The 20,000-nt window shown below is 32.5% G+C and overlaps 1 protein-coding gene across 7 annotated transcripts in view; it reads right to left on the bottom strand.

The window, feature by feature from the left end:
• Positions 1-9,900: 9,900 nt before the first annotated feature.
• LOC144962452 (tectonin beta-propeller repeat-containing protein 2-like) overlaps positions 9,901-20,000 on the bottom strand; it is a 53,125-nt gene continuing 43,025 nt past the window's right edge. For all 7 annotated transcript variants that reach the window (XM_078895407.1, XM_078895410.1, XM_078895404.1 and 4 more), the window contains exons 18-21: positions 13,561-13,751; positions 12,651-12,741; positions 11,483-11,632; positions 9,901-10,196 (exon numbers count right to left, since the gene is read on the bottom strand). In XM_078895407.1, coding sequence (XP_078751533.1) covers positions 10,030-10,196; positions 11,483-11,632; positions 12,651-12,741; positions 13,561-13,751 — 599 coding nt within the window. In that variant the 3' untranslated portion in view covers positions 9,901-10,029. The remainder of the gene's footprint in view (positions 10,197-11,482; positions 11,633-12,650; positions 12,742-13,560; positions 13,752-20,000) is intronic.

Raw genomic sequence — 20,000 nt, 5'->3', positions numbered from 1 at the left:
GAGTGACATGCTTGTTCGAGAAACAACCTCACTAAGTTTTACGTACCTCACCGACACAAAACAGTTAAAACAAAAGAAAATCAAATTTAAAAAGAAAAGACAAACATCAGTAAATTCAAAAATCAGCACTCATTTTATTTCAATGCGTACTCCAGGCATTAATAATGTTGGAAGTAGAAATACGGAAATGGATGAATGAATTGCAAGGTGAAATCAAATCAGTCATTTCATTGTGTGATGGTTTTTGTTCGGTATAAGTAGAATATAAATATATGTATAACTATCAACCGGTGTGGAATAATGACTACTTTTTATTGGGGAAAAACCCCCAGGAAATGAACCACGTGATAGTGGATTGCCCCGATGCCTCCGTCCCAGGGGTATGTGACCTCCCGGTACACCGGGATTTGGAGACTTAAATGTTATGGACTGGATGAAGGACCAGCACATGGAGATGTAGACAGCCATACGATACTACATAGAGGAAAAATCGTAAGAACGATATCATTTTGTGTCATGTAACTAATTATAAAACATTGACCTGTACAGGATAATCTGGCATCAAAAAATGTGTCTTGTAAATATGAAAAAGAAATCATATTAATATCAATTCAAGATAAGCTAATTTGAAGGATATTAGAGTTCATTAAAGGTAACACAACATTCCTGTTTTGTTTTGTTTTTAAGGGTTTTAGGCACTTGCAACACATTTAGGTTATATGTTTGTTTGTTTTTGTTTGTTTTTAAGGGTTTTACGGTGCTTGCAACAAATTTAGGTTATATCAGCGCCAGTAAAAAGGACGAAAATGGGCTAGTCAAAAGTTCTAGAATTACAATTAAAGAACCCAAGAGAGAGTAAGACAAAGGGGAATTGGGAACAAAAAGGGATCAGATGTAGATTCCAAGAGCATACCATCAATGTACTTAGTTTGAGATCACCTATAAGTCTCACCAAGACACAAGTACAAGATCCAACAAAGAGGAATGCACTCAAATGCTTACATTATAAATTCAAAATAACACATATAATAATACATAACAGAGAGATGATTAACAAGGAAAAAAATCATCTCCCAAAACAATAACTATGCATTTGACTCAGCTAGAACCCCGGCCAGGGCCAGGACAAAACCAAGTAATCTCATTCCAAGAAAAAGACAGAAAGCATGTTGGAAAACAGATATAAGGGGATAGAAGACACAGTATGTATCCCCATGCCCACTATGGGAGTTTAGGTTATATCAGCGCCAGTAAAAAGGAAGAAAATGGAATAGTAAAACGTTTTAGAATTACAATTAAAGCACCCAAGAAAAGGTAAGACAATGGGGAACTGGGAACAAATAGGAATCAGATGTAAATTCCAAGAGCATACCACCATTGTACTTAGTTTGAGATCACCTATAAGTCTCATCCCGACACAAGCACAAAATCCAACAAAGAGGAATACACTCAAATGCTTACATTATAAATTCAAAATAACAAATATAATACATAACAGAGAGATGATTTACAATGAAAAAAATATCATCTCCCAAAACAATAATTATGCATTTGACTGTTTCCCTCCCAGCTAGGACTCCGGCCAGGGTCAAGACAAAACCAAGTAATCTCATTCCAAGACAAAGACAGAAAGCATGTTGGATAACAGATATAAGGGGATAGAAGACAGAGTATGTACCCCCCTGCCCACTATGGGAGGTCAGGTTCCCCACCCAGAGGTACGGTACTACCTTTACGATGATTATGACTCTGCTTTGTCGACGATGTACAATATACACAATGTGGGTATAAATCGTAAGGAAAATCATATCATCTGAAATTCAATACAACAGAAATTATGGCACGTTTATTAACATTGGGGAAAATCCTCGCGTAACAACTACATCATTATTAGTGATGATGATAATGATAATGATGATGAGAGTGATGATGATAATAATAATAACAACGACGACAACAACAAGAATAATAATAATAATAATAATAACAATATAATAATAATAATAATAATAATAATAATAATAATTATTATTATTATTATTATTATTACTATTATTATTATTATTATTATTATTATTATTATTATTATATTATTATTATTATTATTATTATTATTATTTATCACTATTATTATTATAATTATTATTATTATAAAATTTACAATATACTAATTTCAACATAGGCGATCTCAACGAACAATAGCTCCAGTCAAATGGTAAATAATTGTAACTGGATCGTGCATAGAGGTTAATGCGTAAAACAATCAATATATACTGGAAATTCAGCTTTTTATATAACGAAATATACAGTAAATGACTTCACAGCGCTATACAAAGCATCCCAAGCCAACATAACTCTAAAATGCAAAACGAGACATGACACCTGCAAGGTGTTATTAGAATATTTACTTTAAAAACGACACTGTGAAAGGCCAGGTACTCATTTTGACTCGAGTGTGGTGAGAGAATGTAAGTAACAGCTTTTTCCAAGGGCGTAACTTTATTTGTGCTGCTGAAAGCTGGATCGACTAAAACCAGGGACCTACGAGTCCAAAGGCGGTTGTCATATCTTTAGACCACAAAGCGGCATCGTTTTCACTAAGAGGGCAATTAGGGTGGCGTGAATAGTGCTTCATTAAGGAGTATAGTCTTTGATTCCTACCCAGGAGGTACAGAAATTGATCCCCCCCCCCCCCCCCCCCCCCCAACTGCGCTATGTGGCCTTCGGCAAGTCGCCTCGCCCCAAGAAAATAAGCCAAATTTAATTTATTTCCTTGAAATAAAATAGACCCCAAAGAAAATTCCCCCTTTATGAATCATTTTTAGAATAAATACAGGGAATGAATTCGTCTTTTATTTGATTATTTTATATAGGGGGGGAAGATAAAGATAAGTATTGATTTGTAAACTTAAATTTATTAGACGAAGACAAATACTGTGGACGTTATAGCGGGGAAAGAAGAGATAAGCTTTCTGTCCCTCTACAGCTAATATTATAAGCTTCTAGAATGCAAATAAACAACCCAACCCATTACTCACTTTGCACTTTTCAACTTTACACAAATTCATACTCTTAAAGGAACACAAGTTGGCATCACTAATTAATGGGTAAGATTTGTTATACATAAGGTGGTAATACTTATCTATTTAGAATTTACATCAAGATAATCAAATCTTAAAATTATGAAAAACATACTGGTAAAAATATGCCATACAAGTTGATAGTTTCATGAAGTATAATAAATTACACAACTCATATTTTTTTCTTCAAAAGCCATGCCTTTTTCAGTCATATAACAAACAGTGAATAAGGATATAATATGTTGTTTGGCAAATAATGACGTTTCTATAATATATTATATTAACTCTCTCCTTACCAGCTATTTTTAGAAGTTTCCCTGAAAATTCACTCCCACCCAACACAAAATAGAATTTTCCTAATGAAACAAAAAAGTAACAAGTCCATTCTATACAGAATGCTGTTCAGCAAAATGAGCTCTACAGCACAGTGTTAAGTATTTATAGCTGTAATCAAAGCTTTTCTTTACATTTTATGATGTACAAGAGAAATCAGAATGTGAAAATTGACGGTTGTATCGTAACGAATGTGACGATTTTCCTATGGTTGGTAAGGAGAGGGTTAAAGGAATGTAAATTATTGATAAATAAAAGTAACAACTCAAGGATTTAAAGGAAAGGCCATCTACCGTGGACTTTATCAGACATAACTTTTTGAATCCCACATTTCATGAGAGAGAAAAAAACAATAACAAATTCAAATTTATACTCTTTAAAAATAAAGGGGAATGCACGCTATCGGCTTGACGTTGAGATGAAAAAATGATTGATTAAATTCATAAAGAAAAAATCATATAAGGGCTTGTTTTTTCTTTTTTGTTTTTAAGGATTTTACGACACTTGCGACACATTTAGGTCATATCAGCGCCAGTAAAAAGGAAGAAAAAAGGATAGTTAAAAGTTGTAGAATTACAATTAAAGCACTCAAGAAAAGGGAAGACAAAGGGGAATTGGTTCAAACAGGAAACAAACGTAGATTCCAAGAGCACACTATCAAAGTACTTAGTTTGAGATCACCTAAAAGCCTCATCCAGACACAAGCACTAGTCCCCACTAAGAAGAATACACTCAAATGTTTACAAATTATATATAATATGTAACCAAAACATAATACCGGACATAACAGAGAGATGATTTACAAGGAAAAAAATATCATCTCCCAAAACTATTTATATATCTGACTGTTTCCCTCTCAGCAAGGGCATCTGACCAGGGCCACGACAAAACCAAGTAATCTCATTCCAAGACAGGACAGAAAGCATATTGGAAAACAGATAATATAAGGGGATAGAAGACACGGTACGTACCTCCCTGCCCATTATGGGTGGTCAGGAACCCCACCCAGATATAAGGGCTTGGTCTTAAAAGAATATAAATAACAAATATGCAACATTGATAGACACTGGTGATATAGTAACAAATCAACAAAATAAATACTGATAGAGGTTATACCGTGGATAAATATGGTTTGGCGATCATCATCTTATTAATAATTTTTTTTATATAGTTGACATTACAAAAATATGACAATGTAAAAAAAGTTTAAAATCACATCATTGCATTGATTTAGTGGAGGCCGGAAAAACATGCAGGACATATAGCATGGAAAATAATGATGCAATAGAAATGTATAAAGTCTACGTGGTTTGAGCAAAAGCTGTGAAAGATTGGATAAAAATTCAAGGTGTTCAAAAATAAGTTATTGAACATGAAAACATAGTTGTGGTGTTGCTTAATTTGTTTTTATCCGTTTTATGACATTTGTGATTCTTTCCAGCCATTTCAGGGCCAGTAGTCAACGTTATATTGAAATCCATCTTATGTGAAAAAGTAGGAATTAGTATAGTAAATATTTAATAGTGTTTCAAATCTCAATTGAATCTAAAACAGAGCATTGAAGCAATGTCGTTTTTCCAAGATAGAACTTTAAAATCACACCATTAAAAATTAGAACAATGGACCCGTAAATAGTGTGTCAAATTTTGATTTCGTAAAATTTTGTCACATTTTGTTTGTTTGTTGCTTTAGGTCTCTTCCAACACAATTGAGGTTATATGAGAGACCGCTGAAAGAAAAAAACAAGCAATCTAACAAAAACAGTACAAATGTAAATCAAAATCATAACCTAAAGATATCATAAGCTAAATTATAAATAACCAAGAACAAACAGGCAGAAGATTTACAGAAAAAAAAAATATCCCCTGTCAAAAATACAATCACAAACCAAAGAAGAAGGATAGGCTAGTAAAGAGAAGAAGAAACAACATCACTATCGGATCGTACACCCATGCGAACATCATAGGTATATGATTCAAGGGTGATGCTCCCATCCAACCACCCGCTTTGTCACATTAAATTTTAGATGTGCTGGTATCTAACTATTCACCGTTTGGTCATTTGAGATAGAATGTTTGTGAGATCCTGCTAAAAAGATGCGCAAACCTACCTGCTCTACTAAATTGTAGATTAGTATTTTCCTCAAATCGGTAATTTCTTATTCTTATTTTAAGGGTTTTACGCTGCTTGCAACACATTAACGACATATCAGCACCAGTAAAAAGGAAGAAAATGGGATAGTAAAAAGTTCAAGAATTACAATTAAAGCACCCAAGAAAAAGTAAGATTCCAAGAGCACACTATCAGTGTACTTAGTTTGAGGTCACCTAAAAGTTTCATCCAGACACAAGCACAGATACCCATTAAGAGGAATACACTCAAATGTTTACAAATCAAATATAATATATAAACAAAACAAAACAGAGAGATGATTTTCAAGACAAAAATTGTCATCTCCCAAAACTCAAAAAATACATTTGACTTCCTCTAAGGTATCCGGCCAGGGCCAGGACCAAACCAAGTAATCTCATTCCAAGACAAAGACAGAAAGCACGTTGGAAGGCAGATATAGGAGGATAGAAGACAAAGTAAGTTCCTCCCTGCTCACTATGGGAGGTCAGCAAACCCCAACAGAAATCGGTAACTTTGCCTCAAACTCAAAGGGAAACTTTGAATCTGTACAAATACAGCTGTTTGTGGGAATTCTCATTTATCCTTTTTGCAGTTGGTTTCCAAATTGACAGAATTTTTATCTCTTCTCCTCTCATCTACCAATCAGTCCACAGTCCACTTATCAATACTCCTTACAGAAATACAAAAGTATAATTCATTTGATTAATGTTAATCGGTTAAAATTACTGTTAAAAGCTTGGTGCCAGAATACACATAAATACAGACATTCAGGACTTCGGAGCAATATTTTTTCAAGTATGCTAAGGACAGTCGTTAATTTATAAAACTGGTTATTTCTGATATTATTTTTAATGAGAACGATAAATATTTATAGCTGGTTCCTTCCACCTTTTATAAATTCAAATAGGCAAGTTTGTGATTGAATCTGTTTTATTTTTTAAGTCGATTTTGAAAATGTTACTGTTATGCACCATTGGCACCGTTAGAAGATTGATGGCGTTTTTTGTTTGTCTCTCTTTTTTTATTTTTAACACCCTGATGTTTATTCTTGTTTTTCAAGGGTTTTAACGGATCTTGCAACAAATTTAGGTCATCAAAAAAAAAAAAAGAATATCAGCACTAGTAAAAAGAGGACAATGGGCTGGTCAAAACATTCTAGAATTACAGTTAAAGCACCCAAGAAAAGGTAATACAAAGAGAAATTGGTTCAAATGGGGAACGGATGTAGATTCCAAGGGCATATCATCAATGTAAAAAAAAAAACAAAAAAAACCTAAGCTTTTATATAGCGCAATATCCACTTAATGTGCTCAAAGCACTTTACAAAGAGTCCCTGGCCAACAGCAACACGTAACATGTAGAACGAGACTTGACATCTAGTAGGGTGAGAAAATGAAGTAAAGAGCCTTTTCCAAGGACTCAACTATGCTTCGAGCGAGGCTCAAACCCAGGACCCTCCGATCCGAAACCGAGTGTCGTACCACTAGACCACACTATATCACCGCACAATGTACTTAGTTTGAGGTCACCTAAAAGTCTCATCCAAGCACTAGTACAGGATCCCACTAAGAGGATTAAACTCAAACGTTGACAAAATATTTTCAAAACAAAAATATAACGATCAGTACATAACAGAGAGATGATTTACAAGGGAAAAATAATATCACCTCCCAAAATTTACACTATACATTTGACTGTTTCCTTCTCAGCCATGGACAAAACCAAGTAATCTCATCCAAGACTTGGACAGAAAGCAACTGAGAAAACAGGTATAGGGGGATAGAAGATGTACCAATTGATCTCTTTCCCACAATGGGAGATCAGTGAACACCCTGGATATCCTAACAATGGAAAAGTCTCGTATCAAAGAGTAATGACAGTCATTTTTGCTTTCAGAGTAAAATGCATTTGTTACTTATATATGGTAAATATATAGCCTACATAAATAATATTATGTGATAATTTGTTCTATAGTTTTAAAATATTGCAGCAGGTGGGTAAATGAAAAATTATATATGAAACAGTATTTATATTGTAAATAGTAATTATTTAAGTTATAGCGGTGGCAATGACAGCCTATAAATAGAATTATCGTTGAAAATGATGATTATGATATTGATGATGATGATAATGATGATGATGATGATGATGATGATGATGATGATGATGATGATGATGATGATGACGATGATGATGATGATGATATTGATGATGATGACGATGACGATGTCAAAATGATGATTATAAGTTCTATTTCATAGTATACAACATAATGCTAAACATATAAAATAACGCAATCAGAAAGACAGGGCAATGAGAAAAGCATCATAAAGGTTATATAATAAGCAATGCAGTCCGATTCAACTTTTAATAGCAGGATTTAAGTTTACTTTCTACTGACCGAACAATAATTTATTCTTAAAATTATACAGTTCTTGAGAGAAAGCAAAAAGAAACATACAAAACAAAACAAAAACAAAACAAAACAAACAATTACCCAGTACTTCGTTTTCATATTCTTATTATGCACCAGTACCAGGCTCACATTTTTTTTTCACTTTCATATTATAAATATATAATACGTGGTACAAGACGGCCAAGTGAATAAGGCATTGCATTGTATTCAAGGAGATCTAGGCACTTTTGTCGTTTACTTGGGTTTTGTTTTTTTTTCTTGATAATAATTAATAACAACTACTTAGATCAGTTGAACAACTTGAAGAGATTTCAATTGGATTCAATAGTCTGATGTCACGTCGCCCAGCAACGGCGGCCATCGTGGTTCTAAACAAAGAAAATCTGTACTTTTTATTCTTCATGCTGGCTAGAAATTTTCATATGTCTTGTGATCAGAATGTGTAAAAAGTCAAAACATGATCAGATTTATAATGCTTTTTTTCCTCTGGTTATGCTTTTATGCTCGTTGGAGAAATAATTCATAAGGACGTCCGCCATTGTTCAGATAGTTTAGAGCCAGTTACTAAGTTACCATGCATCATTACGAGGGAAGTGACGACATGACTGTTGAAGCGTATTGGCATCACACAGCTGATCGGTACATTGGCTGTATTATTTCTAATTGTTTGTTAATCTTTAGGAATGATTTTAAGGTGCTTTGGACACTTTTAGATCATTTATTTCAAAGTCAATGAAAAGGAAGATAAAAGAAATAGTTAAAAGATTTATATCAAGTTAACAAAAACCTTCCCCAAAAAAAAGGTAGCAAGAGTGGGAAAGATCAATGGAGATCAGATATAAATCCAAGAGCAATATATCCTTGTACTTTTAAATATACACACACAAGTTCGAAATTATATCAAATTAATATATAAAGGGTTGCTATTGGTTCTTGGTTGTATATTTTTACATTTTTGTGCATTTGCATAATATATATATATATATATATATATATATATATATATATATATATATATATATATATATATATATATATATATATATATATATATATGTATACATTGTCGCCATAGATTCTCAACTTTGTGTTTATACATTTTTATGCATGCCACGTCTGTAAACAAATTTTCATTTTTTGGATGAATAAAGTATATATTATTATCATTATTATTATTATTAATATTATTATTATTATTATTATTATTATTATTATTATTATTATTATTATTATTATTATTATTATTATTATTATTATTATTATATTATTATTATTACCTTGTCTGAAATCACTTATTCATATGTGAATATATTAGCAATGATGCCTTTCGCTGAAGAGCAAAAAGACTGAATCTTTAAATCTTAAATTTATTTCGCTTATAAGATGGTCTAATCATATGTTACTTGTAATAAAATATGCAAAATATATATCACTGTTTTCCAAGAACCAATCCACCTTAGTCCAAAGAGGTGATCAGCATGAATTGATACTGACACACCCAGGACCATACACCAACCAAGAATTACCAGAAAAACAAATAAATATGTCATTCATCATATAACTAATTTTGAGAAAAACACCTGACACTCAAACCATCTTCCAGATTCAATATCTTATATTATAGATCAGGAAATATTATGACATATGGTAACATGACTGATAATAGCTGTGAGAAGGAGCAACTTCATTATTTGAATTATTTCATTCTGAAGCTTTTCAGCAAGTATGTAGTAGTAGTAATATCACGGGTGCAAGCAACTGGACCTCAAAAAGCCTGCAAGTCTACTTATGACCAGACATATAATCTGAAAAAGCGTGCAAGATTCACGGACTTCACCTCGTCATTTGAAGACTTGTTCTCGGCATCTAGTCTTCATATTAGTAGTCCACAATTGTTGTATGTTTAATCCAAAGGTTGTAATGGAGTAATTTGTTAAGTTTCTTGTCACAAAAAAAAAAAATCAATCAAATCCAAATCGCAAAAAGCCGGCAACGTTTTTTTCGGTAATCCAATCGGATGACATCAAATAAACGATAAACAATGACATCAAATAAACGATAAACAGACTAAACAAGTTCCCATTCCAGTTCCTCCTTGACGGACATTGATCGGACCATGGCCATCCCCTGGGAAAAGAACTCCTTGTCGTTCTCTGTTCTCCAGACATGCTGTGTGTTGCACTGCCTCAACTCACCATCCAAGGTCACTCCCCACAGGTCATCTTCGGCTGAAGCTGTGGAGACAGACAAAATGTCAATCTGTTGGTGGTAGCTTTTGTCAATTTACATACAAATGTAAGAAGTATTTGTATATTGCAGAGAGGCAACTTAAAAATAATTATTTACTCATTCATCCATGCATTCATTTATTTTTTCATTTAGTTATGTACTCATTCATTCATTCATTCATTCATTCATTCATTCATTCATTCATTCATTCATTCAATCAATTATTTATTTATTCATTCTTTTGTGAATTCATTCATTCTTTCATTAATTCATTCATTCGTTTAATCATGTACCTATTTATCCACCCATTCATTACATATTCATAAAAGTAGAGCAAATATTGAAACTTATGATAATCAATATATTATCTTAAATATATCTCTAGTTTGTTTGTTTGTTTGTTTGTTTGTTTGTTTGTGTGTGTGTGTGTGTGTATTTGTGTAAGTGCATTCGTGTTGTTGAAGATACTGGTATGAATTGACTAGTCCACTTGGTCTAAACAGCTGAAATTTTGTGGATAGAAGTGCATAGCTTGACCCAAGAACCTGAAGAAACCGTATCATCTTAGAATTTAACACTCTCTGTATGTATTAATCAATTTTGAAATGTGTATAATTTTGCAGCAGTTTGCAAAAGAAAATTCCTCTGGATGCTATTCCTCAGACGCTCAATACACAGTCTTAGATTAATAAGAAACCCAAAATGAAATTTGAATTAAGAATTTGAATTATGTGTGTCGGAAATTGAAATAGTTTACAACCACAAATGATGAAATGAGAAGTATTTTACAACGTTCCAACCATTGAAGTAAGGAGAGTAAGCTCCAAGCGAAGAGAGTGAAATGAGATTGTTTCGACTGAACTGAGTAAATGCAAAGTAAGAAAAATCTACGTTATTGCAGATCAGATATACTTTACTATTACAAAGAGAGATTTTTCATATCAGACCAACTTAACTATGATGTCAAGATATTATAAAATTTTTAAGAATAAACGCAGGATTTTCTTCAATTATAAATGGAAATGAATTTTAAAAAATACGTCCTCTTTAAAAGAATTATAGTGAAAATATCATGATACAGACACAGGCTGAGAAAATTGATCCTATACATTCTTAAATAGATCACTTTTAGAAACAATCCTCTTATCTATAAAAATGGGAGGAATTGAGGATTTCTGATAAAAACTTTTTTAAAAAACAAGAGTTGTAAACACATGAAGTGGAGAAATTTTTAGAAAAATTATAAAGACCCAAAAAGTATAACAATGTTTACCGTTCACAAAATATTTACCTGAAATTTTGGTAAACAGGCCAGGAACTTTCTTCCACTGACTCCCACAGATGTCGTCTTTGGAGACGTTTAGTCGATAATAAAGCTCACCTGTCGGGGTCAGAGCCCAGACGCCAGATCGTGACAAAGTCAACTCAGTGGCCTGGATGCCTGAATGGGGGGGGGGGGGGGGGGGGGGGGAAGGGGAGGGAGAATTTGGTTAAGATTAAGAGTCAAATTTGTGCTTGAGACATGTATAGGGAATGAGATTAACGGAAGAGTAGCGTCCCTTGATTGGACGTGGTCCATAGTCTGTGACGCGAGGACGAGAGACGCATGCGCACAACCAACATGACGTTCTCTCTCTAATAACTTTTCCACCGGTGACGTCACAGACTATGGGTGACGTCCAATCAAGGGACGCTACTCTTCCACTAATCTCATTCCCTATAGGTCACAGCTGCTCTTCAGAAGAAAAAAAAAGGAGAAAAATGCTAAACAACACAGTTAACTTTAATAATGATTTAGAGCAAGGCCTGTGGCACTCTTTGGAGATAAAGAAAAAGGGAGTAAATCTGACTCATGAATGAACAACACAAAACAAACGACGTTTCGGCCTTTGGCCTTTTTCAAGTAAACACAAAATACATATATTTTTATATTAGATTGTCATAATACTAGAACTTCCAAGGACATAACATGTCTTTCTAAAATGTAGATCTTTGGTCAGGGACATATGATGAATAGGTAAGATAACAGGGAATAATTCAAGAAAATAATACTATGAGGTCATCAAAAGTCTTACAAAAAATATAACAAATAACGACAATATGTAGACAATATGCACAATACTGATTAAGGATTTCAAAAAAAACAACAATCCTTCTCTCACATGATGAATTCTTGCTTACATCTTCTCACATTCGCTCAGTAATAAATAGCACACTCTCCAATGCGTTATATAACTTTTTATCTATAACATACTTGAATTTCCATGGACATAACATGTCTTTCTAAAATAAAGATCTTTCCAGAAAATAGTACATATCTTTTGAGAATATATGAAAACTATGTAGAACACAATAGATCTATCTGGAACATCGTAAACTTTCTAAAAACTTTAGAACTATCTAATGCAATGCAGATCATCCTAATGTTATGTCTACAGAGAGATGGCAGGATGTCATACCAGTGATGTGTATCCATTCCTTGCCAATAGGCAGTGTATCCCGTATTCCCTTTCTGGTGTAAATCATACGTCTGTTATCTATGGCCCAAACCTGAAGAAGGAGAACAAGATTTGAGTTTATTTAGGTTATTGGTAGAACATACGCTGTGACGTATATAGAAGTGCGGCTATATGGTCTAGTGGTATGACACTCGCCTTCATATCTGAAGGTCCTTGGCTCTGAGTAGTACATAGTTGAGTCCTTAGAAAATTCATTCAAAAAACATTCTCTCACTGGACTCAGGTGTTAAATTAATACCTGGATGTTAACAGCACTGTCTCTGTCAGAAAAATATTGTAATATCGTCTATCAAGCATCATGTCTCGTCCTACATGTTACATGTTGCTGTTGGCTGGGGAACCCTTGTAAAGCACTTTCCGTGGATGTTGCACTATAGAAATGCTCAAGGAAAGGCAATATGCACACAGTATAGTCTATTCAACAAGCAATGATAGGCAAACCTTACTTATATATTAGATCTGGCAGAAATTACTATGCTATAGACAAATCTGCCGTACTCTGGAAAAACCCATTATTAAAAATTTGGCCATGAAATTCGTCCCTCAAATATCAATCAATTTAAAGGACCCTCATCTTGGCAAAAACTCTCAAACCTGGGAACTTCGCCAAATACCAGGTTTGAGAGCTTTTGCCAAAATGAGGGTCATTTAAATCGATCCATATTTGAAAGACAAGTTTTATGGCCAAATTTTTTAATATGGGTTTTTCCAGAGTTTACGTAAGAAATGTCCTAGTCAAAGGGTAAAAAGCTAATGGACCAACTGTTCAATGCTACATTACCTGAAATAAACTTTTGTTTGGTTGGCTTCATAAACAATAAGGAAGTCACAACTAAATAATCCTTCTTACCATCCACTCCTCTGGACCAGCAAACACTTTGGTGAAGATGATCCGTGAGAAATTGTCTATAGGTAGCCAGATAGGATTGAGTTGATTGGGCTTGTCCACTTTGGCTCCGATTCGGTGGTACACCTGGCCATCCACATCCACCGCCCACACGTACATCCAAGAACAACTCAGGTGGACAATTTGGACATCGCCTAAATTATTATTTTAAATGAAAACATGAAAAGGAGTAGATGATAGGGGTTTGTGAAAATTGTCCGTCAACAAACGATAAGAAATTATCAAATTATCTGTCAATCAGACACTAAATCCCGCTAACTGGAAAATTTGTCTGAATACATAATCATATCATATTGAACTTTTTCACCCGTATATGCAAATCCAGGGATCAAAACTTGGTGACTTTGGAAGAAAGTACAAATCAAGAAGAGGACTTCTTTTTAAAGCATTTATATAGCGCAATATCCACTTAATGCATGTAGGACAAGACATGATGAATGTTAGGTGATATTACAATCTTTTTCCGACGGAGACAACATTGTTGACAACCAGGTACTCATTTTACATCTGAGTACAGTGAGAGATTGTGAGTAAAGATCCTTTTCCAAGGACTCGACTCTGCACTGCTCAGAGAAAGACTCGAACCCTGGACCTTTCAGTCCAAAGGCGAATGCCATACCACAATACCACATAGCTGCACAATGTGCCAGTTTTACTTTCCCATGTACTTCAGATTACCTTTTCATTATTTGGGATTCTTAAAAATTAAAATTCTCATTTTTATGATAGCTTCAATCATTCAAGTGCTGAAAAAAAAACATATTAAATTTAAATTACTTACAGGTGCTTTATTCACACAGTAATGATAATACTTAACACTGAATAATCAACACAATGTGAGATTACAATTATTAACATATTTGCTCTGGAACGAAATAACAATGTAGCCGCCTGTAGAACTAAGAAAAAAAAGATGTTTACAGTTTAAAACATACTGAAAAAATTGTTACAAAAGAAGCAGCACATGTGGAGTTTTGAAATGTGTAAAGATAAAAAGCAGATTAGATGTTCAGAGCGTAAGATGATGTTTTTCACGTAGTTCACTATGAAAGAATTGTTGCATCCATTTGTTTTCCACAAAGAAAAATCCAACGATAGATTCTGTGAAGTCAATATTAACCCTTCAAGAGCCAGACTGAGCATCTTTCAAATTGTAACTCCTTCCATTATGTATTTCATTATTATAAACTACTAGATCATTGACACCAAAGTCCTATATTTAACTCTATTATTTTGATCCTTTGATAAAAACAGATAAGATCTGATAACGTGTTAGATTGAGATCGAACCCTGTCTGTTCAGATTGACAGACATCAAACAATGAACAGTATTGACTATTCAACAGAGAAACTAAATTTGTCTTTCAATCATAATTTCCTCCATTAGCCATTATAATATGTGGTGTGTTCCTTCGATGGGACAAAATGAGACAAAATGCTAGCTTAGATTGATGCCGCAAGTTGTGTAAGCATTCACTATCCAGTTGTCTGCCATGCTCCTTGCTTACAGTACATGTGATGAAAAAGTATAATACTTTTGGCATGCAAGCAAGCACTACAGAGACAAAAGGCTAGCGAATGCTTTTGTGAGGTACGTCACAGAACCACTTAAGCCAGCTGTTTGTTTCACTTTTGTCACTTCAAAGAAACAATGCCTGTGATTTTGACTGCACATCGAATCGTTTACACAGACTATGTGAGTCACCGTCTTAATTTAGGATTATATTTGGGTGAACTCTAGGTGTTCATTTTTTGAAGGTCAGAAAACCAAACACAATTATGGGCTTGATTTTACATTGTATGTAGCAATGGACAATATTCTGCGTTCGTTTGAGAGTATTTCCAATACAACAATGGGCCCATAATCATTTGGGTAATCAGACCTGCAAAATAGTACATGTCTGGTGAACTAGAAATCATAAAATTAATTTAAAATTAAACATAAGAAATATATATGAAATTGAAACTTTTCGAATTTTGAGAAATATTACTAATGTTCTTCAATAAAACAAGTAAACTTTACCAAAGTGTCATATTTTTGTTTATAAATCCAAATTCCCCCCCCCCCCCCCCCCCCCCCCCCCCCCCCCCGCCCTTTAAATAATCTAGACATGATACCGTTTTGAGGCAGTGGGTCGCATACGGCAGTAACAGCGATGCCACTTGAACTTCAAAGGAAACAAGAGTAGTATTGCTGCCATTGTCACACATGGTAAAAATGGAAAGACATGACGACGAGTAAGAGTAAAATCAAATCCGCTTGTACGGGGCTGATTTGTGGAATGACAAAATAGATGCAGTGGTTTTCAGCAAGTTGTATATTGGCTGGAGAATTAAACAGCTGAGATAGAAGATAGATAAATCATTTTGCGAACAATAAGCTTGTCTTGTATATTTTATTTTTCAATGAGGGTCAGTATATTTAACAACAAAGAACTCAGTGAGACAATTAAAAATGCAGAAAACAGCTTTAGATAATGTCAGCAGAAAATAAAGTCAACTTTTAATATACATGGTGTAGTTCTTCACAGTTTAAGCAGTTTTGTAAGTAGCAAATAATTATATATTTAACTCGTTAACTAGCATACTTTGAAAAAACTCGTATTTAAACATATTTGGCCGGAATACTGGTCCTATCGTGTAACGTCCCAAGTTTTAGAGATTTTGCCAAGTTAAATCAATCTAGTTTTGAAGAGCAAGTTTTCTGGCCAAATGTTTAAATACGAGTTTTCCAAGGCACGACAGTTAACTGGTTAAAAGGCAACGATACATCAAAACAAAAGAGTGACCCAATGCCTTAATCTGGTATATGTAAGGTAGGTCAGATGCAGATATTATTTCAATGTACAGTCCAAAAAAAAAAATTATTAAATTTTTTAAAACTAATTAATTGAATAAAAATAATAATAATAATAATAATAATAATAATAATAATAATAATAATAATAATAATAATAATAATAATAATAATATAATAATAATAATAATAATAATAATAATAATAATATAATAATATATAATAATAATAATAAAATAATAATAATAACAATAATAATAAAAAAAAAATAATAATAATAACATAATAATAATAATAATAATAATAATAATAATAATAAATAATAATAATAATAATAATAAATAATAATAATAATAATAATAATAATAATAATAATAATAATATAATAATAATAATAATAATAATAATAATAATAATAATAATAATAATAATAATAATAATAATAATAATAATAATAATAATAATAATAATAAAAAAAATAATAATAATAATAATAATAATAATAATAATAAATAATAATATAATAATAATAATATAATAATAATAATAATAATAATAATAATAATAATAATAATAATAATAATAATAATAATAATAATAATAATAATAATAATAATAATAATAATAATAATAATAATAATAATAATAATAATATAATAATAATAATAATAATAATATAATAATAATAATAGAATAATAATAATAAAAGAAGAAGAAGAAGAAGAAGAAGAAGAAGAAGAAGAAGAAGAAGAAGAAGAAGAGAAAAGAAGAAAAGAAAATAAAGAATAAATAATAATAATAATAATAATAATAATAATAATAATAATAATAATAATAATAATAATCATAATCATAATAATAGCAATAATTATAATAATTAAAAGAATTGAGACTATAGCGGTTTTAAAAAAAAACTATACTATAATGATTCCCCTAAATTTTTACTCAAATTTCAAAATCTAGACATTTCAATTCAATTTTTAGCATATGGTTTTCATGAATACAATACCAGATTGATGCAGTTGATAGCGAATAATCTGGTTTTATTAAAATATACAAACAAAATTCCAACGAACAAATTACATAACAATCAATCAAAATCTGGTTTAGGTAATTAACTTGAAACAATAAACATTTTTTTAGACAAAACATTATGGTATTCAATTGAATCAATTAGGTTTTTGACTTGAACACTTTGAGGTTTCAGCATATATTGAGTTTGGTTTGCTTTCTGATATACATATATATAATATATATATATATATATATATATATATATATATATATATATATATATATATATATATATATATATGTATGTATATATATATGTGTGTGTGTGTGTGTGTGTGTGTGTGTGTGTGTGTGTGTGTTGGGTTTGTTTTTTTTGGCTAACTTTTAAGGCAGAGGGCCTGAATTTCGACACTGGCCCTAAAGTTGACACTAAGAGAGCCTGCTTTCAAACCTGTTTTTCATCTAAATTTATGTTTTCAGACACAAAAACATCATTGATGTCATCTTAAACGCCGATATATTTTCTTTTTGTTTCACCTACTTTCTGATTAAAAGACGGATGGAAAATTTTGTTTTTTCCAGGCGTAAATTTACGTTTCACGAAATCCGCTTCAACGTCTGCCAATTTGGAAAATTTGAAGGCGTGGCCCTAATTTCGACACCCTCTAGGAAAAGTCGATGTTTTTGAGATTTAGAAACTTCTGATTTGTGAAAAATAAGTTTCCTTTTATTCCACATACCTTTTCTATTCGATCTATGTCATATGCCTTGCAGTTCAGTCCCGAATCTAATAAAAAACTGACTAAAACACACTTTCTACACAGTGTTTATCATAAGTGCACATCTAATGAAGGGGGTGACGTCATTTTAAAACACATTTTCCGGTTAAATTTAGCAACATCTGCAGAGCCTAAAGTAATCCTTTAGAGCCAATCAGCCCATGGAGCTGGAGTTTATCCCGGTTTCTATAATGTGAAAGGAACAATAGCAATGACTTGCTATCCTTTGGATAGGACATTAGCCTATCACAAAGTACTTTCCACCAGATCTAACAGACCCAGCAACCCAATCACTGCTGGATGGAGAGAGGGATCAGAAAAAAATCTTGTGTGAAGCGAGTGCTCTACCCAATGAGCTATCAGGACCTCCGAGCCAAAAATAAATGGAAAGGCAGAACATATTGATTTATATGACATTTTAAAAAAATCATTTATCTACTTGATGGTAAAAATGGCACGTCGATAGATTGAAAACAAAACGAGCGGCAAGGTTTTAAACAAAGCACACCAAAAACAAGGTCACATGGTAACGAAATTTAGGCCCCCTACCTTACTATTTCAGAGGCTATACATGTAGTCTTATCTAAATGACACGCGTTTGAATGTCTTCAATAAAAATAATAATAATAAAAAATAATAATAATAATAATAATAATAATAGTAATAATAATAATAATAATAATAATAATAATAATAATAATAATAAGCATATTTATATAGCGCCTTTCGTCGAAACCTCAAAGCGCAATCAATATCATGATATGTTTTTTTTATTTCCGTGAATGTGGGTAATCTCATGAACAAATCATTGGTAAACAACGACAACAACAATAGCAACAACAACAAATATTTTGTAGTCCAATGAGAACATTTGAGACAAATTCTTCTCATCAAAAAAATGAGTACATCGAAAAAAAAAAATGCCTGAAGTTGGGCTAAGACCAAGGCAGCCCAGGTTATAGTAAAATGCCTTGATTCTTGGACAAGGGTTAAAAAGTTAGAAAAAAAGGTGCCTATGCTGTCATGTAATTTAAAAGATTAAGAGCATCAACGAACATTACTAGGTGTTATTGGAAGCACAGTTATATGATAGATGAAATTAACATACCGTTTATGACTGAAAAAAAAATGATTAAAAATAAACTGATTTTAAAAATCTCTCATATTTTTTTTAATGCAAAAAAAATATTAAAATGATAATAAAAGACTATTGTCGAACTTCTCCCAAACTTTGGAGGAACAGTCCAACTTTCATTTAAAACCCTTGATGGCGAGGCTAGATTTCTTACAACTCATAAGTCTCTGCCATTCTTATCTTCTTATAAACGCACACCTAACCATTTCAATTAATAAAACATTAGTAGTGATATAACTAGGTCTGCATCATTTTTTGTTATTTAATGAATAATAAAATTCCCCTTTGCGGCACCAATATGGGGCTTAACTTATTACACAAGTAAATTTTTTTTTAAAGATACTGAAAGTTGGGTTCGAACCTGGGACCTCTGTGCAATATCATATCCACTTGGCAATCTTGCCCCTGGCTTCAATGAAGCCCACGCCCAGTTGCAATTGTGGATAATTTTGTGTAACTACGATGGAAACCCAAGTCGTATTACTGTATCTGTTATTTTTGGTGTCTGAAGTTGATGAAGTATCTAGAGAAGTATTGAGAATGAACTCTCTTGGATGAAAATAGTAAGATAGAACATCAGATAAAGAGTAATATGCGTGCAGCTATGTGGTCTAGTGGTATGACACTCGCTTGGCGCATAGTTGTGTTCTTGGAGAAGG

The sequence above is a fragment of the Berghia stephanieae genome, chromosome 1, assembly GCF_034508935.2.
Source record: "Berghia stephanieae isolate SIO BIC M18660-M18661 chromosome 1, UCSD_Bste_1.3, whole genome shotgun sequence".
Lineage (NCBI taxonomy): Eukaryota > Metazoa > Mollusca > Gastropoda > Nudibranchia > Aeolidiidae > Berghia > Berghia stephanieae.
The sequence above is the reverse complement of the archived record's forward strand: the minus strand, read 5'-3'. Positions and strand labels throughout refer to the sequence as shown.